The sequence below is a fragment of the Ambystoma mexicanum genome, chromosome 4p (assembly GCF_040938575.1).
Source record: "Ambystoma mexicanum isolate Mex_15411 chromosome 4p, UKY_AmexF1_1, whole genome shotgun sequence".
In the NCBI taxonomy this organism is placed as follows: Eukaryota; Metazoa; Chordata; class Amphibia; order Caudata; family Ambystomatidae; genus Ambystoma; species Ambystoma mexicanum.
The window spans coordinates 285,459,835-285,474,058 of NC_090927.1; the positions used below are offsets into that span (position 1 = coordinate 285,459,835).

Consider the following 14,224-nt stretch of genomic DNA (forward strand, 5'->3'; position numbering starts at 1 on the left):
TTGAAAGGAATTTTTCATGGTGAGCCATCCAGCATGAGAACTTTAGAAGGGAAATGTGGTTTAGGGCTGAGATCAAGGAGTGGGTTTGAAGAGTAGTCCAATTTGCTGAGCAGAGGGGTAGAGTTCAATGATTCGGCTCAGTGATGGGTGAGTGGGAGTGGATTTGCCTTATGTGTGGAGTAGGTTAATTCAGGCTGCTGGAGTCTTAAGTTGCTGTCAGTGAGGACCTAAATGTTGCAAGCCTTGGGTGGCGGAGTGAAGGGGTCGAGAGGAGAGGTGGATATTGACAATGGGAGAGTGGGTTTTACATTGGCGTCGGGGAGGAAGAGGATTTCCGCCAAGGAGAAAATGGGTAGCATAAGGCCATTCAGTGATGGAATGCTGTGAGACAACTAGTACTGTGTTAGACAGCAGTGGGCAAAGAATATTTGTTCATTAGTACAGCTGTTTTAGTGGAAGCCAAAAGATGACCTTGCCTGGGCAGGAGGTGAAGAGGTTCAAATGGCGACCATATACCCTTAGAGGGATTTGGGTTTGGAGGTCTTTGTATTCAAGGAAACGCAGAAGGAGCGGTTGGAGAAGTACAAGGCCATGCAGTTGGTTGTGGTGTCCTTTTAACCAACGGAAGAGAGAAGCAGGAATGGTTGCTGCAGACATCTTGCCGTACGAGGATGGAAGAGGGCGTGGTGAGCTGTAATTCGAGTTTGCTACCTATGTGAGGGCCCATTTGGTGTAATGTTTGCTCTGGGAGCCTTTTTGGAGGGGTACAGAGTAACTGAGCCTCAAACCTATTGACAATATGATTGAAGCCAAATCTTTCAAGGATTCCAGAGGGTTTGGAAAGAAAGGAATTGTTTATGGGGGGGTGACAATGGGTATATTGTAACAGCCAGGAAAGAAGCCCATGGTGAGGTTGATGAGGGAGGTGTGGTGGCAGTGGGTGCTAGTGGTGATGTCTTTGGTGTGCAGCACAGGTGGTTCATTGGGAGCAAAAGAAGTGTTAGCTAGCGGTGTGGAGGATGTGGGGGAAGGTCAGATTGAAGGGAACGACCAAGGGTGGCTGTGTGGTGAAAGTATAATGCACAGATGGCGGAGAAAGGACAATGGGGTACTTGTTTATGGGGACGCATGCTTTTGATTGTCAGTGTTTGCGGTTTTCGAGCGGAGAGAGGATATCTTGATGTAGGCAGATTTGGCAGATTTTGGCAGATTTTACCATTCAGGTCAGTGCCTCCAAAACTCTACTTTCCCTCACTAATGAGGGAAAGTAGAGTTTTGGAGGCACTGACCTGAATGGTAGAGGGATCTTTGTGTCTGGGACACAGATGAAGATGCATGACTGTGTTGAGATGTTGGATGGCTAGGGATTCCAAGGTTGTTTGCGAGGGGTGAGGAAGCAAGCAGGACTGTATCAGTCAAAGGTGTGGCAAGTACATTGTTCAGCTCTGAGACGGCAAGTTCAGAGTAGTGGTTGAGTGAGGGAGAGAGGTCTTAACTTGAGGCCATATTTAGGTTTGAACTCTTTTGGTGATGGATGAATTGAGGGGATGTAGAAGTTGGGTAACATTTGTGAAGTGAATCTGTGAGCGATCAGATGAAGGTGGAGGCCGATGGAATAGAAAAGTTGAAAAAAGATGAGATTGAAGCCGTTCTTCTGGGTTTATGTAGAAGGGTTGTGAAGATTGATGAGTGAGTGGTGTAACGAATCTAGCAACGTCGTCACTGCTTCCCTGAGGGGAAGCTTCCCTTATGTGGCCAGGTAAAGGCAGAAAATAGCTGACTCAGCCACCCCCAGGGTTAATCTGCGGGAGGACCGCGTGAGGGAGATCAGCCCTCGGGGAGGCGGAGTAAACTTGCTTGGTCAATACAGACACTTCCCTTTTTCTTTTGCTTCTGGTAACGCCCATTTGCTGCTCTCCCACCCCATTCCTGTGTGACATATTGTAGTGTAGGTTTAGTCCTGACTAACCGCCATCCATATTTACATTCCCCTTTACTAAATAACACTGACACTAGGAAGAGGACTGGAGTAATGAAGAACACTAGAAGCCGAGAACAAACACTGCATCCTAGTTTTTGGAAAAGGTTATCCGGTGCTGGGACATTTAAATACAGGACGCCTGGAGAGAATGGGAATCTCGCTTCTCCCGATGTCGGTCGGTACACCGGAGAAGAGCAGTCTGCAGTGTGGAACAGAGGCTGGTGGAAGTGCCGTCCAGGGAAGTCGAGCAGTGAAAGGTTTACTTTGTTTGTGCCATGGACAGCAGTAGATGTCAAGTGAGGAAGGAGGCAATGCGAGAACTAGAGAGCCGATGGGACACTCTCCCAGCCGACAAACCGCATTGAGACGCAAGGAATACCGAAACTGCTGACGGAGACCGGTAAGCCGCAGAGAGAGGTTGACCCGCTTCATGGCAGATGCCACGTACCTGTTGATGAACTTGGTAAGCCCAAACGAGGGAGCTGGGATACCGGGAAAACTGAGGAAAGAGACTAAGACTGCTTAAAAGGGGCTGCTGACCCAGTATATGAAAAGGATATTTAAAGAATCTAACGACTGGATAAAAGAGAAGGTGATTGCTGATAAGTGTGAGTCTGGGACTTGCACCGATCTATTCTGAGCCAAATAAAGTCCTGGCAGGAGAGTAAACCAGGCACACAGCGAGTCTGGGACCCTCACCCCATCAAGATTGTTGAACTTGAGAAAAGGTGAAACAGCCCCCCAAATGTGAAATATAAATATGTGAACTGTGGAAAAGCTAAGAGAGCTCAGGGGCTGAAAACCCAATCCTTTGAGCCTGTGAATTGTGGAACTGTGAAAACCTTGAAGGGAAGTATTGTACCCCTTCAGATTATGGAATATATTAATTAGACATTGAAACTGTGTAAACTGGAGGAAACCCAGTCGAAGAGCCGTTCCCTTTGAGATTGTGTACTCTCTTACTGTGACAGTGAAAACGCCAGCGAAATCCAGGGGAAGGGAAGCCCCGGACCCCTTTCCTGGTGGAACATTTATTGGTTTCCTATTCATTTTAGAAATTTGTGTTTGGAAGTTTGGAGAGAAACTGCAGGTGTTCAGCTATAAGATTTCCCCACTTCACGTTCTATTCCGTTTAGTGTGTAATGGTCCGTTTAGGATTTTGGACACAGCACAGAGAACTTTGTTTTGGACATTTTACAGACTTTCCTTAGTTGTGTTGAGGCAGGGAAAGCTTCCCAGAGTTTAGGATCGGTAGAATTTCCCTAAACCCCCCTTTCCTTGTATTAATAAAACCAGCACCAAAGCGGCCACTGTGTCAGTTTTACTCTTGATCCCTGATAGTGGTAAGAGAATGAATGCAGCCAAGCTGTAGATGGCAAGCTTTAGTCATGTTGAGGGCTCCGATGTTTGACCCCGGGGATGGCTGCTGAAATAGATTTGAGTAGCAGGTCAAGTTCAGAGCAAACAATTTGGTGGCTGCTAGTTGAGGGCAATACGTGACATTGGAGTAAGGAGTTTGATGGAGATGTGTTCAAAGGAACAGGGGGTGACATCTGAGATGGGAGGAGGAGAGAGCCTGATGGTGGGTCCTTGCTGATCATTAGGCCAACATTCCTAATCGTTTAGAAAGCGAGGGGAGTTGGAGAATATGCCTGTTTGAGTGGAGGGTAGCCAGAGTGACCGTGTCATGGGTAGAGATTCAGGTTTTCGCAAGAGTGTGGGGATGATGCGGGTCATAGTAGTCAGTGATGAATGATTTGTTTGAGGCCCAAAGCTAAGGTCTGTGGAGGAGGCTTGGGATGTGAGGTTAGGTGGTAGGTAGTAGGAGAGGGAAGGTGGACGGTATAGATGTGGTTCAAGTGGGCAGTGTAGAGTAGTAACCATGCTCCCATTTGGAGGGAGAAAGGAGGATAAGGAGTCTGGGTGGGGGAAGAGTGAGGTGGTGGGACAGAGCCAGGTGGTGGGACAGAGCATAGCTGAGGCATTGAAAGAGGACTGCTAGGTGAATCAATCGTATACGCGGAATCATGATGCAGAGTAGTTGGCATATATACCGGGTGGCGGGGCAGGGAATGATGGTAAGATGAGAGGCAGGGGAAATGTAGGGATGCAGTAATGTAATGGAAATGTTTGAGAAAGTCGCAACCAAAAAAACTATAAATGCAGTAGTGATCAAAAAAGGCCTGTAAATGCTGGATGCCAGAGGTTACTCGTACACCTCACTGTATGTTGGAAAAATGAATCCCTGGGGTGATGAGATGTGTTGTGGGTGTCGGCAAGGTGGGTCTTGGAACGGTCAAAGACTGCATTGGGCCAAACAGAACCCACCGTTAGCAGTGATGAAGTTTTCTCTGGGTTTAAGTCGGGGATTTTGAAAAAGGAATATTTGAATAAAAGTAGCAAATTGTATTTTAGTACAATTGTAGATCATTCAGGGTGCTTCAAAGAGCCCATTTAGTAAGCATATTCTATTTTGGACTGTCTAGTGTTTTGAAGATAGCTGCTGTTTTTGATGAGGGCGTTTAAAGCCAAATGAGTATTTTTGAACTGTTTAGGCTAAATGAGACGGTGCTCCTGCTTGCTGCTTTCACATTTCGTTTTTAGGCACGAGTATGACAGTGCTTAACTTTGATACTTACAATTTAATGTTGGCTCAGTGTAAATGGCCTTTTTGTCAAACTCTAGAAATGCATAGTGTACGTTCATTCTTAGACAGCATTGCAGTGGACCACAAAATGTAAGTAGAGCTTGTGCATTTAAAACACATATATTTTTAAGATGCAAACTGATTATATAGTTCATTGTGTGGTGATCTGACATGGACATTTCCACAAAATGCACTGATTGGAGGGCAAGCTGATGCTAGGACAGTGTGGCTAGTGTCGAAACAAGGAGGGCAGGACATCTTTGGAAACAGAATTGCATCTCAATGTGCGAATGGATGGCTCTTAAATAGAATCTACAGTATTTATTGATGGAAATTATTCAGCAGTACCTGGGTCAGTGATATGTGGGCAACAGTATGCCCATCATCGTATGGTTTTGCATATGGTAACTCATTTGAAATATTTTGCGGCCGTCAACAAAGACTTAATGCAACCTATCAAGTTATTTGTCAGTTGATGAATCTACATTTCAAAACAAATTGCTTGGAAATATTGTTTGAACTTACTCCTACGTCCCGTCCCCTTTCCTCCATACTTAAGGGACATCTCTCCGTCATGTGGGACGGGACCGGAGCACTTTTGAAAAAAAATTATGGATGCTTTTTTACAAAATGTGTCCTTCCTCTCTTTCTTGTGCGGGGCCTGGCACGCGGCCGTAACCCTGCCCCCCTTGGCTGCGCCCTGCACATCGCCCATCAGTCCTTTTCTCCACTGGTTCGGGACTGGACGCATTTGCATCCGCGGAAGATTTTCTTCCCTTTTTTCCTATCTGGCTCTGGCTCTCGCTAGCGATCGTGTACCTGTCTGTTGTTCAAACTAGACTTTCCAGATTGTTCATCGTGTCACTGACTCTTCGCGAGGGCGGATCCCCATCCTCTTTGTTTAGAGTGTTTGGGTCCGGATCACCTTTGGGCTTCTGCGACTCCCTTTCGGTCCGGGCACTTGAACGCCGGATGGAGCGGTGGGAGGAGGTGTTCCGACAAACTCCTCCTTCGCATTTTTAGGCGTTCATTGACGAAAAGAAGAAACGCCCGGAAAGTTCTTTACTTTTCAGAGCACCCCGACCGGGGGATACCTTTCCAGGTTCCTTCCGGGCCGGGAGGAGCGTTGATCGCTCTGTCACCGGGGATTGCCGCCCTGAGGTGCCCGTTGGGCCTAATAATTGTACCAGAGTTTTCTCCGAGGGTCTCCGTAAGGGGCCTGTGGATACCAGAGCACGCTCCGAGGCCCCTCCTGTGGGGGCTGTTTGTAGACCCTGTTCTACTGAGTCGTGGGGTACTAGAGCTCGCTCTGAGGCCTCTCTATCGGCTTCCCTCAAGAATAAGACCGGGGTGCGCCCCGAGGCCTTGGTTGGGCTTGGTGTCACCGAACGGATGTCCGAGGCCCGCGCAAATAAGGCTGTTACCGGACCTGGGTCCGAGGTCCCTCGTACAGAGGCTAAAGCTACCAACATTTCTGAGAGGCCTGACAAGGCCTTATCAGTGAAGGCTGTTTCTCACCGTTCCCGCTCTTGCGTCGACACCAGATCTGTTGATTGGGCAAAGAAGGAAAGTCTTTTACCGGCAGTGCCGAGGTCCTTCCTGGGAAGGCTAATTTGGCGGTTGGTATGTTGCAGAAACACTCCAGGCCTCCTAGAACCGTCTCTGCCGAGGTTCCTTTTGTTAAGGTTTAAGTTAAGACCCCTGATCCATCAACGGGGACCCCTGATCCATCAACGGGGACCCCTGCCTCACTTCCTCACGTGCCGCAGTTCCCGTCAGGCGATGACAAAATGGAGCCTGCTCCCGCCACGACCGCGGCAGCTATTTTGGGTGCTACACCTACAACTACGCCATCGGCCTCAGGTGTAGGGCTTGGTTCCATGGGTGAACATAGTTCTTTGTGCGCATCCTTATCGGCCAGTTTATAATTGTAACGCCCGGATGCCCCTTCCGCACAATGTTTTCTTGCCTGCGGGGTCGGCACTTTTGATTTATGTGGATACGTCGGTGGTTGGGCGGTGTGTCACCCTTCCCCGTTAAGTCCCTGGAATAATCCTCCTCATGAGAGGCCTCCTCTGGTTCCAAAACAGTCCCTGGAGGATGCCTTTTTCGGTACATTTAAAACGGTCATGCGTTCCGACCCCATGAGGGAATATTTCAAAGGGCTTTTTAGGGAGATAAGTCCTCCCTTGCCTACGCTGCCTTCCCTGACTCTTCCGCCTTTGCCCCCATTAACCCCTGTGGACAAGGCCGCACCCGACACGGCTCAGCAGGATCCTGACCTGTCGGATGACGCGCAAGGCGATCAGGACAACGAGGACCTGCCCCGCTCTGTTAGAGCTTTTCATGACCGGGTACTGGACATGATGGGCTTCTTAGATGTTCCGGTGCCCGTGGCACCCGCTCCTCAGGAGGGCGTGCTTTTTGGGGCGTTCACCCTGTCTCCTTTGGAGCGTACCGGCCTGTTCTTGCAGAAGGACGTTCTGGCTGCGGTCCGCAGGATCTGGGAAAAGCCACACTCTGGCCTTTTCGTCAATAAAAAAATTGACGCGCGATACAGGCTGCATTCTTCGGAAGAGGTGGCCCTGTCGTCTTGTCCGCCCCCTTAGTCCACAGTGGTGGCTACGGCCACTTTGCAGTCCAGGCCTGCAGCATCCTCTTCCACGACGGCTACTCGGGTTCTGGGAAAGGATGATAAGCTCCTTGACTCCCTTGGGATAAAAAATTTCGCCAACTCTGTCTTGCAGCTCAGGCAGGCCAATGCCGAACTGGCGTTAGCGGGGGCTAATATGCGGATGTGGAAAGGTCTGTCGGAGTTTGAGGAGTTCATCCCGGTCGAGAAGCTGGAAGACTTTAAAGCGGGATTATCCGACGCCAGGGTCTTGGCCCAGGATCTCCTGGAGGCTGCGGCTCATCACGTAGACACCTTGGCTCAGTCCTTATGCTGGGGGTTGATACCTCACGGCAGGCATGGCTGCATGTCACCAAATTCTCAAAAGAAGTGCAGGACATGGTGTTGGACCTTCCGTTCGATGGTAAGGAGCTCTTTCATTCTACAACAGATGTAGAGCTCACCAAGACGAAGGATAGCACTCAGACAGCTAAGTCCTTGTCGGTCCTTGTTAAGACCCCTTTCAAAACCCAGAGACCGTTGTTGCAAAGGCGATTTAGGGGCTTCCTAGACCGGAAATCTCTTAGAGTGGATAGCCCTTCGGGGAATAACCGCCATTGGCAACAACGAACCCGGTTTTTCTCCCGCTCCTCAGCTTTCTCCTCAGGTTCAGGTGGCAACACCATGAAAAACCTACAAAATGAGGGTTCTCCGCGCTCGCACGAGACCCCGGTGGGAGGACGCATTGCGTCTCATTGGGAGGCGTGGCAGACCATCACCGAAGACAGATGGGTCTTATCAGTCGCTCGGGCGGGTTTCCGCTTACCCCTCCCCCACCCATCAACCCTCCTTTTCAGCTGTCGGGTTCGCCCTCCCTCAAAGCCGAGGTTTAGAAACTTCTGGACCTCAGAGCTGTGGAACCCGTTCCCCTCGGAACGAGGGGAGGGCTTCTACTCCCGGCTGTTTACGGTGCCCAAACCCAAACAGGCTGGCCTGCGCATCATCCTCGACCTTTCCCAGTTCAATCTTTTCCTATCCCAAGAAAAATTCAAGATGATAGCGCCCAGCCAGATAAGGTCCTCCTTGCAGAGGGGCGATTGGCTCAGTGTGGCGGATCTTCAGGATGCGTACATGCATATTCTGATTTGGAATCCACACAGGAGATATCTCAGTTTCTCTTTGGGAGAAGAGCACTTCCAGTTTCGAGTGCTTCCTTTTGGCCTCAGCTCTGCGCCGCGTGTCTTCACGAAGATGATGTCGGTGATTGCGGCCTATCTTTGTCTGCAGGGTATCAATGTGTATCCGTATTTGGACTGGCTCTTACGCAGTCCTTGCCCGTTGAAAGCAGCGGGCAATCTTCAGTCTCTCCTTCAGATCCTGTCCCATCTTTGGCTGTCGCTGAACTGGCGGAAATCTTCCATGACGTCTTGCAGGACTTGATTTCCCTGGGTTTTCGCTGGAACACGATCGACTGCAGAGTGTACCTGACCGGGGACAGAATGGCAGATCTGTTAGCCACGTGTCAGATGTTTGCGCAGTTGGTCAGCATGTTGGCCTGGTGGTTCCAGAGGCTTCAGGGCCTCATGGCCTCGTGCATGTTGGCTCTTCCTCTTGCTCACCTCAAGATGAGGCAGACTCAGATGGTTCTTCGGAGTTCTTGGCGTCAGGCTGTGGAGCCGGACTCCAAGCTGATAATCATTCTGGCTTCCATGAGAGTGGACCTGGAATGGTGGGCATCTCTCAGTAACCTGTCGGTGGGTGCAGGGTTTCAGGTTCCCAGCCCCTACAGTGACGATCACGACAGGCTCCTCCCTCCTGGGGTGGGGTGCAATGTTAGATCCTCTTCAGGAATCGGATCTCTGGTCGCCTCAGGACAGGCTCCTTCTCCGGCGGACAGTGGTCAGCTACGAGTGGAGGTTGAAGGCAGAGGTCCTCTCATGGATTTTCTTTTGTTGGGGCACACCGGAGGTGGACCTCTTCGCTATGGCGGTAAACAAGAAGCTTCCTCACTATGCCTCCTGAGGGGGGCTGGGAGCCTCCTCTCAGGAGGATGCTCTCGAGATCCCATGGCACAACATGAGAGTTTACGCTTCCCGCCTCTGCCTCTAGTTCACCGAGCAATTTGCAAGCTGAAGAACTCGGTGAACTGTTCCCTTCTACTCATAGCCCCGTGGTGGCCAGCCAGGTTTTGGTTCTCAGAACTTCAACACCTGCCAGTGTTTCCGCCGATCAGGTTGCCAGTGACTCCCGATCTTCTTCACCAGGGGGAACAGCAGCTGTAGCACCCCTCCACACAATTGCTCAGCTTGTCGGCATGGTGCCGGAGTTAAAGTCTTTAGAACATCTTAACTTGTCTGCGGATAACATGCGTATTATCCAGGCAGCCAGGAAACCCTCAACTAGATCCCAATACAGAAGTAAATGGCTCAGGTTCTGTCATTGGTGTTTCGAAAAACAGTTGGACCCAAGGGGGGGCTATGATTGACACGGTGCTGTCTTTCGTATCCTTCCTAGCAGAGTCGGTGTTCATGTTCTGTCATGCAGAAGTTACCTTTCAGCGGTCTCCACTTACCTTTCTACGGACCAATGCTCTTACTCTGTGTAATCCAGTGGTTACGAGGCTTTTTGCAGACCTGACACAACCTCTACCCTCTAATTCGTAGCCCGCACCCGCCGTGGGATCTAAATGTAGTCCTGACAGCGTTGTGCCATAAGCCTTTTGAACCAGTGGCCAGAGTGGACCTCAAGTACCTATCCTGGAAAGTGTCCTTTTTGGTCGCCGTTACGTCAGCGAGGCGGGTGAGTGAGCTCCAGGCCTCGTTGGTGGAACACCCCTTTTTGGCCTTTCACAAGGATAAAGAAGTCCGAAGGACAAATCCTGCTTTCCTGCCGAAGGTGGTATCTGAGTTCCATCAGAATCAGTCGATCTCCCTGCCGGTCTTTTTTCCGAACCCTGCCTCAGAGGCAGAAAGGGTTCTGCATTGTCTCGATGTCAGGAGGGCTCTTAAATTATATCTGGACAGAACATTAGAGTTTAGGAGTTAACTATTTGTGACTTTTGGTAACCCTCAGGGTAAGCAGGCATCTAAGGCGACTATTTCCCGGTGGATCGCCGCCTGCATTACGGAGTCTTTCACCGTCCAAGGGCGGAAGCCTCCTAGGGGTATTCATGCACACCTGGTGCGGGGCAAGGCAGCCACAGTTGCTTTTCAGAAATATGCCCCCTGGGAGTCCATCGCTAGGGCAGCCACTTGGGCCTCCCCATCTGCTTTTTGTAAGCATTATTGTCTTGACATGAGCTCAAGAACTGATGCTCAGTTTGGTCAGGCTGTGCTGAAGAACCTTTTTCAGTTAGGGGTATTTCCATCCACCCTTAGTTCCTGTTAGGAGTGCTTGGGAATCTCCCATAAGTATGGAAGAAAAGGGACGGGACGTAGGAGTATAACCAGGTTACTCACCGTAGTGACCACCTTACTCCTAGTCCATAGTCCCCTTTCCTCCATCCGCCCGCCCGCCGTCCCCTCTAATAAGGTTCCTCTGTTATTGCTAATAGGTCTGTGACCTGGCGATAGAAAAGGACTGATGGGCGATGCGTGGGGCGGAGCCAAGGTGGGCGGGGTACGGCCGCGTGCCGGGCCCCACCAAGAAAGAGAGGAAGGACAATGTTTTAAAAAAAAAAAAAAAAGTTTGGATGCTTTTTACAAAGTGCTCCGGTCCCGTCCCACAGGACAGAGAGATGTCCCATAAGTATGGAGGAAAGGGGACTATGGACTAGGAGTAAGGTGGTCACTACGGTGAGTAACCTGGTTAATCCTGGCTAGGCTTGCCTCTCAATGATTTTTGGAGGTTTGACCACCTGGAATTGACAGCTTTCAGGTGTAGCCTCAATTTTGACGGCAACAAAACTCTCATTAGACCCCCAACAACCTTCATATGTAACCATTCCCCAAACTTGTTTTTTAAAAAAATGTCTACGGCGCATTGGCATATCAATAGGTGCACACATGACTGCTTTCCTAATTCCATCCTCTCCAATCCTCAAATTGAAGGTACATAGGTGCCTTCCCCAACAAAGGTTGGATGTATGAACATTTTACCATAATTTTGTCAGAAATATGACTGATTTTATTAAAGGCACACATTTGAGTAATATGCAGTGCAACACTTCCCTTTATTTGACCGCATGAGGAACAAAAATGATTTGTTAAAGAAATGTCTTCAGTCCTGTAGTTCAGTGTCACAAGTTGCATGATTCTTTAGTTCAATCCACTTCTGTAACAGCGTTCTTGTGAACCACTATAAAGATCCTTTTTTCCTATGCAACTCCCCTTTTCTTATAATCGTGTATCCTGCTTTCCTCTGCCAGTCGTTTGGTCCTGACATGACGGCTCTGTAGACATTTTACTGACCTGTAAGAATGGGAAAGGGCCAAGTCCCCCAAGAAATTCACAAACTCTTGATGCCAAATGAGAATTCTGTTGCTCCTTTCTGAATTAATCCCTGGATCTCTGGTACTTTGAACGCTGAGCCAAAACTGGAGGTGTGCATTTCTTGGGAGTTTTACCTGAAAAGGTGGGCGTACCAGGTCTATGAAAATGTTCTACTGTTTGTAGAACACATGGGTTTGCTGGAATTTCCTGCCAATTGTGGACGAAATGACCGATGCTGTGCACCAAATTTAGTGGAAAGACGGATTTACCATAGAGTCCTTCAGCGTTTCTATTTCTAGGGAAGCCTGACCTATTACTTTCTCCCCTTGCTTGGACAGAGTTTCACTAGTCTATGCAGGAGAAGAGGAGCACAGGCGTCATTCGATAATCCCAGAGACCGTGCCCGGGTCCTTCCTCAACTGGTTGTGGTGCAGACCTTACTAGTAAAATACTTCTTCTTTAGAGTATTTTAGGCTTTGCAAAAGTGGCTTATCTCCTTCATTCAGTGTCTTACTGCTCCGCTCCCCAAAACATTCCTTTTTTCTAGGCCTGGTCTTTATCTGCCATATTAACTAATTTGGCATTCATTTTCATCTGGATGACCTTGTGTCATCTAGTACTTAAAGGCAATCGAGTTTTGCTGATTAACATATTGCGCTCTGAGCTCAATCACTCAGAATGTCTCAGTTAATGGAGGTACACTCTTTATTGGCCACTCATGCCATATCAATGATCTTTATTAACGGTCCCATAACATCCAAGAGGTTAGTTATCCTGAAAAGATTGCCAGGCTGTCTACCCCTTTCGCTGGGTCTTTTCCATATTTGTCCAGAAACATTCTTATTTTTTGATCTACTACTGGAGTATTGGTACAGTTATCCCCAATGATAGGCATGGGGCATACAGATCTTATATGCACTCTGATATGGTACATAGTTTTGTTGGAATAAACGCTTGGATATAGTGTGCTAATGGGGATGGTGGGGATGTCTGCCACTCTGTAGAATTAGGCCTCAGGAGAAGGTCTATGGTCAAACTTGGAACTCCAGAATAGTCCTGCAATCCATTAATGGAAGGACCAAAATCCTTATGAGAATCCTCATCTTGTTTAATCAATTTGCCATTGCCTATGGCTGAATTATCTGTATAGAAATTCGAACTTGAATGTATTTTTAGTAAGAACAGGAATTAATTATCTTGTTGCAGAATCAGCAAGAAAAGGAGTTGCATAGGAAGAAAGGATTATTATATACAGTTACTTGCAAGATTGCCATTATATAAAAAAGGAAGTGAGTCAAGGAATCGTGGGACTTGGTGACCATGAACTGCAGGAATGGAGACACTTATTTTGCTAACCTTTTTTGTTCTAGCTGCTTTCAAAGGAAAGAGTTTAATGGCATAAGATGAAACCTCTGTGCCTTGCCATAAAGTTGTTCCTCATCTGACTGTATCAATCCATTCACATTTCGCAATGATAACCCTTATAGATATATTGAAGATGTGCCCTTCGGACAGCTATATCATTTGCTAGTGGAGTATTTATGAAACCTTGACCCCATACCCCCCACACCACCAAGGGTGTCGGAAGAAGCCCTAAATTAAATGCATTTGTGTCTATTAAATTAGTCCTAGGCCAGATGTTCATCTGGTAACTAGACCACTATCTTTTTTGTGGGCCTTCTTATGGACTATAGCATGTGGTAGGATGAAATGGAATTAACAATTCATAAAAATAGGTATATTGATTGTGAATCGAACTGTCAAAAATGAACCATCTTTATGGCAGTGTTAAACATAAACATGCCTTTGTTACATGGTAAGATGTAGGTGAACATCACTGACATGTTCTGTGTTTTTGTCATCTTTTCTTTCTCCTTTCAGTTGAATATATTGTGGAATATGATTATGAAGCTGTGCACGAGGATGAATTGACAATTCGAGTTGGCGAAATCATTAAAAACGTGAAAAGACTTGAAGAGGAAGGATGGATGGAAGGAGAAGTTCATGGGAGAAGGGGCATGTTTCCAGACAACTTTGTTAAAGCAAGTATACCTACAGATTTTGCAACTTTTATGTCTCTACTAACTTTGTTTTTTTCTGTGAGTTTAGTTTGGGACACACTCATTAAATGCCACAGTCACTATTTCAGTTATTGATGGCCTCTTTTGAGGAGAACTTGGTTCACACTCACTTTGAATATTCTGTACCTTAGGGGCCTACTTTGGAAGAGCTCCAAGATAAGCTGTGCTTTTTTGAGCTCTTCATACAACACACTGCTTCTCTGCTAGCCCTACTTGTAACCTTCTGGGTGCATCGCCTGTGTACAGCGATCTGTCTCCCGGCTACCTTTTGCATTTTATAAATCGTGCACGTGCTTGTGTGCGGTATAAGCAATGGAATCTTGGGTATGATCATTCTGTAATGAATCAGAAGGGGTTCCCATAGGTTCTCACACACTGTTCTACAGCTGGTGTATTCAAGGGCCTTGGCTACTTGTAAATGCCTGGCCGATTCAGTCGGTTGGGGTTAAAATCTGATATTGTCTAGACTATAGA

At 47.9% G+C, this 14,224-nt stretch overlaps 1 protein-coding gene across 2 annotated transcripts in view; it reads left to right on the top strand.

Moving 5' to 3' along the window:
• CD2AP (CD2 associated protein) overlaps window positions 1–14,224 on the top strand; it is a 1,227,366-nt gene that overhangs the window by 239,410 nt on the left and 973,732 nt on the right. Inside the window, exon 2 of one of the 2 annotated variants that reach the window (XM_069605837.1) lies at window positions 13,551–13,711. In XM_069605837.1, the coding sequence (XP_069461938.1) occupies window positions 13,551–13,711 (161 nt within the window). Of the gene's footprint in view, window positions 1–13,550; window positions 13,712–14,224 lie in introns of those variants that run through there. The other variant, XM_069605839.1, reaches the window with a different exon arrangement.